We start from the raw sequence: 5839 nt of genomic DNA on the forward strand, positions 1-5839 counted from the left end.
AAAATAGGAATCAGGTGCAAGTTGGTTCCCCAAAATGACGATTTTGAAAGTTGGTTTTCTCAAAAAATTATTTATAAATATAAGACGTTTTTATTACATTATATTGTACATATTATAAAACTAATTTTCCCTTTTTTTAATTATGATTTTAGTAGACAAAATATTGATTAGTTTTTATAGTTAAAAATGTCCAATATTGTTCAAATATTTATAAATATAAGACGTTTCTATTACATTATATTGTACATATTATATTATAAAACTGATTATATTTGTAAAACTAATTATATATACAAAAATTGAGTATCTCACRAGCTTTTTGAGTMGAGTATTGGGTAGCTCGACTCAACTCGTTAATATATTTCGAGTCGAGTTCTARTTTGAGCGGAGCCTATTGGAGTCGAGTGTTGACCGAGTTTTGACCAAGTCGATCTCGAGTAGTTGGCGAGTTGTCTGGTATCATTTACACCCGTAAGTTTCATGGTCAATACTTTTGGATTTCAGGGGACTGAAGCAACATGTATAGAKTTGTTCACGACAAAAGTCAATMAAAAAACTATTATGAAAGGYCTTARAAAGATGGAGAAACTTCGATTTCTTCACGTGATCGACTGTGCAATAGATTTGGACTTTGATGAAGATGGCGGTTACTTACCAGATTCTTTGCAAWATMTGAAGTTCCAACATTGTCGTTTACATGTTTTACCGAAAACATTTCAAGGAAGTAATCTTGTTGCTCTTGAAATTTGGGGCATGAAACAACTTTGGGAAGGGGGAAAGAGAAAGGTAAGAGTAATGGTTTTGCATCATTTATATATTATGACACTACACATCTATTGCTCTCTTTTTACACACTCTCCATCTTTTCCTTTTTTTATCATAGGTTCTTCCCAAACTCCGATTCCTTACGCTCCGTTGGTCAAGTTTGAGGACCTTTGACCTTGGGCTAACTACAAATCTCGAGATATTAGATCTTGAATATAGTCGTGATTTGGTAGAATTTCACATGCCTCTTCCATGCCCAAAACTCAAATCCCTCAAACTCAGTAGTTCAAAGTTGAGTACCCTTGACCTTAAGTTGGTTCCGAATATCGAGACATTGAATCTTATGGAATGTTTAGATTTGGTAGAACTTCACATTCCATTTGAATGTCCACAACTCAAATTCATCAACGTGAGTAGTCCAAAGTTGAGGTCCCTTGACCTTAAGTTGGTTTCGAATATCGAGACGTTAAATCTTAATGRKTGTTGTGATTTGGTAGAACTTGTCATGCCATGTAAATGTCCACAACTCACATCCCTCAACCTGAGTGGTTCAAAGTTGAGGTCTCTTGACCTTAGGTTGGTTTCGAATATCGAGACACTGAATCTTCATGGATGTAAGGATTTGGTAGAACTTTGCATCCACCGTGAATGTCTACATCTCAAATCCCTCGACTTGAGTTGTCCACCTTCTTTGAGGTCCCTTAACCTTGGACCAACTTCGGATTTCGAGATATTGAAATTAGAAGAATGTGATTATTTGGTAGAACATGACATGTTCCTTGAATGTCAACAACTCAAATCCCTTGTCCTCGATATTCCAATGTTGAGGACCCTTGACATTGGGTCAATTCCGAATCTCGAGACATTAAAACTTCAAGGATGTTATAATTTGGTGGAACTTCGCATGCACGATGAACGTTGCAAACTAAGAACCCTCAGCCTTGGATGTCCACAGTTGAGGACCTTTGACCTTGGGATGACTCGGAATCTTGAGGCTTTGACTCTTGATGGGCATGATGATTTGGTACAACTTCTCGATTCCGTCAAATATCAACAACTCGAAGACCTCGAAGTGATTAACTCAAAGTTGAGTACCCTTGAGCTGACCCGAAATCTCTAGAAGTTGATTCTTACATCTTGTGATTTGGTAGAACTTCACATCCCCGTTGGAGACGTAATGCTCAAATCTCTGGACATCAAAGGATGCTCAAAGTTGAAGACCCTTGACCTTGGGGGAACTCCAAATCTCCAGAGTTTACACATTGAAGAATGTTCCAGTTTGGTAGAACTTCTTGCTCCCATTGGAGGTCTAAAAAAGCTCACCAACTTAAAAGCAAAAGGTTTTTTGAGGTTTACAAATTTATATATCGAGAGATCTTATGGATTATTATTACCTAGCTTATATCTGCATGGAAAGTTGATAGATACATGCCCATTGCACCCCGATGATAATTTCCCCAAGTTTCAGTTTGATTGTACATATCAGGAAGATCAACCCTCATTGATTGGAAATGTTGAGAAGCTTATTTCGATAGGTTCCTCTTGTGCTTGCACAGACCATGAGAGTTTTTTCGGAAGCATTTGTGGTTTACAGCACTTAGGATACCTTACACTCAGATGTGATATTCCAGAGGCGCCCAAAGACCTTGACAACTTACAATGTCTAGAGCAGCTCGCTTTGTCGTCTCCAAGTATTAAACATCTTCATATAGCATTTTATCGTTGAAACATCTGAAATTTCTCAATCCTTTTGGTTGTATGCTTCTTGAGAAGTTACCAGAGGAGCTTGGCCGATTAGAATGTTTAGAGGAACTGTAATTGATGTCTAAAAAGATTAAACATCTTCCGTATAGCATTTGTATGTTGAAACATCTGAAATCTCTATCACTTTATGACTGTGAGCTTCTTGAGAAGTTACAGGAGGATCTTGGTCGATTAGAATGTTTAGAGAGGCTAATACTATAACGATGTCTAGTTTTACGAGATATTCCGAACAACATATGTAGGTTGAAAAGTCTAAAGTATCTCAGTCTCCACGATTCTATTAGAGTTGAGAAATTGCCAGAGGAACTTAGACGTTTAGAATGTTTAAAAAAGTTGGATATACGAGGTACAAGCATAAATAATATTCCCCCGAGCATTTCATCGTTAGGAGGTCTGGAAAATGTTCGACCAGAAGACGGAACAACCACAACTACAACTACAACAACAACTACAGGAGGCTGATGTACTGTACCGTACCATATTTTCTCTTCTTGGCACGAATGGATCTTACTGCACTGCATCAATAATAGGATGTCGAGACGAAGAGGGCCTGAAAATGAGGTGCTTACTTATTCTTGACATGAATCAAGTGGGGATATCAATCTGTTGCATGACTATTTCTTTAAACATGCTTCATTTTGTTTCTTCAGGGATGTCGTTTTTATGAAGCTATCACACAAGAATGGACTCAGCAGGTGCAGGATATGGTAATATGAAGAAGTTTGTTGTGGTTGAGTACTATTCAAAGGTGGTGTTTTTACATAACTCATGATTTCATATAAATTGAACCTTAAATGCATATCTTTCGAGCACTAATTGAGATCTAAAAAGAAACCATAGGTATGAAGTTGAATTTATCGACATTGTTGTTACGAGTATTTCATTGAAGTTAATTTCCATCCATGCATGAGGACTCGGATAAATGGCGTGGTTTCATCTTTAAACACCCTACACCGTTGATTCTTCATGCTACTTCTGAAATGTAATTAAACATATTGTCAATTAGGATCTCTATGATTACGTATTATTATTCTATTTCTTGAAACGAAGATCACGTTGTTCCAGATTTGGAATTATCATGATGAGGCTGCAGCCCAGAAACAACAGTCACGTTTGGCGGTTTTCTGGGATCGATTGGAAAAACTGTCGAGAGGGAGACGGGGACGAGAACCAGAGGATAGAAATCGGAGGGCAGAACCAGAAACAGAGAAAGAGAGCAGAAATCGATCGATTGAGAGGGAGCAGGACGGGAAACTGTCGAGGAGGAGGGAGCAAGACAGGAAGCCGATCGGGAGAGGGATTGATCAGAAATCGACCAGCAGAGAGAGTAAGCAGAAACTGTTGATCGAGAGGGATTGATCAAAAATCGACCAGCAGAGAGAGTAAGCAAAAACTGTTGATCGAGAGAAACGAGAACCATAAATCGGGAAGAAACGGTAAGCAGATTTCAGATTTTGGGAGCTCTCGATCGATTTTCAGATTCTGAGAGGCCATTTTGGAGACAATTTCCTGGGTTCTTCCTGCAAACTTTCGTAAGTACCTTTGGTTTTTAAATTTCAGATATGAGTAACTAAACTTCATATTCTGGTAATGAGTATGTGATTTACTTTGAATTTGGATTAGTAGAGACTTATGGTGATTTTAATATCATTTAAAACCATTTATGCGATTTTAGAGTTACAAGTTTATTGTTTTGAGTTGGATATTTTGAGTACGATCCCTTTATATGTCTGATTCAATTTCGAGTCTCTAGATGAACTTTTAAGTCCGTAACTGCATTTCGGTTTATCTAAGTAGCACACGATACACAATTGATATTTATGTTAAATGTTGACGCTTGACATTAATGCAATTGGCAATTAAACTCTAAGTTTGTGACTAGGTTTGATTAACTAATTAGAGATCAGTTGTAAAGTGTTCAAGTCTGATCATGCTTTTATAACGATCAGAATATTGACGTGTGTCGATGTCCTAACCAACTTTCTTTTGAGAAAACGGGTTGAATGAGTCGATGATACATATTCCAAAGGATTAGTTGATTGATGCTCATTGCTAGTCGCTTCCATTTTATTGTTTAAAATTCTTAAGTTGTTTCTGTGTCTTTGGACTTATCAATCGTCCAACCCCCCCCCCCAATATATATTATTTTTAAATGAATTTGCACATGACCCACTCAGTGAATACACAGAAAGAGTTCAAACGTTCATCTTTTTAATAAGTTTTTCTAGGTTCTATACACAAGTGAATACACGGAAGGAATTCAAGCATTCATTGTTAATATGGTGTCTGATTTAGTGGCAGGCCTAGGAATTATTCTGGACAGGTGCACCTTTAAAGGTCAACAAAGTAACGTTTTGACCTAAAGAAAAGTCAATTATGTCGATTTGGGGAATACAATACATTTTTTCAAACGGAATTGACCTTGATCTTTAAAATAAATTTATATTGCTTTTAAAAACGAGATATAAAATGACTTTTAAGATGAATATGCAACGAAAAGAAAAATAAATCATAAAGAAAAGTTACAAAATCAAAATAGGAGAAAAATAAACAAGAAACTGTGGTACAATCGTAGTTATGTCTCTAATTGTGCTTGGGATTGTGTGTTTGAACCTGGTAGTTGTATCTTCACCCATGTTTGATATTTGTTATGAATTTTGGTTCTAAAGTATTTGAGAACACCCTTTAAAATCAAGTGGATGCACCTTTCAAACGACGATTTTTTCCTCTTACAATAATCGTGTGAGCAGGTGTATGGGAGCCCACTTAGCTGTTTTCTTTGCTTGGTGAAATGGAAGACCTGCAAGAGTTGATGAAGTTAATTATCATTAATTGTGATTAAAATTTCAAAACCCAATAGTTAAAAACCACGGTAAGCGCTTACTGGATAAATTGTTGTATACAATGTCGTTTTGGTAGACTAAAATCTTACCCGGTAAGTAAATAATAGTGTTAAATTTTACCGATAAGTACTTACCGGATAAGTGTTTGGTAATCTCTACAGTTACCGATAACATGGAAGTTTCTTGATAAAAATGGCTTATGGTTCCACCTTCATTTTTAGCCAAGATGCCCACACAAACACAAGAACATAGAGCGATAAAAGCAGATGAAGCGTCAAATACCAAGAATCGAAATGTAAGCATTGGGTGTGTATATAGGAAACACGGAGCTTGTTTGTTGGCAGCTTAATGAGTTTAACGGGACTCACAACTTATTCGATGATATTTTTATGCTTTTTGGGATCTTGGAGTCGTTTTTGACAAAATATGTGGCTTTTCTTTGTCCATCTAATGTCATAGTTTTTTTT

General features: G+C 36.6%; 1 protein-coding gene across 1 annotated transcript in view; it reads left to right on the plus strand.

The window, feature by feature from the left end:
- LOC112500466 (TMV resistance protein N-like) overlaps positions 1-3888 on the plus strand; it is a 5576-nt gene extending 1688 nt beyond the window's left edge. Inside the window, exons 2-5 of the mRNA XM_025103960.1 lie at positions 505-786; positions 884-1837; positions 3180-3236; positions 3595-3888. Coding sequence (XP_024959728.1) covers positions 505-786; positions 884-1837; positions 3180-3236; positions 3595-3888 — 1587 coding nt within the window. The remainder of the gene's footprint in view (positions 1-504; positions 787-883; positions 1838-3179; positions 3237-3594) is intronic.
- Positions 3889-5839: the final 1951 nt, after the last annotated feature.

The sequence above is a fragment of the Cynara cardunculus genome, assembly GCF_001531365.2.
Source record: "Cynara cardunculus var. scolymus isolate 2C chromosome LG 17, CcrdV1, whole genome shotgun sequence".
NCBI lineage: Eukaryota > Viridiplantae > Streptophyta > Magnoliopsida > Asterales > Asteraceae > Cynara > Cynara cardunculus.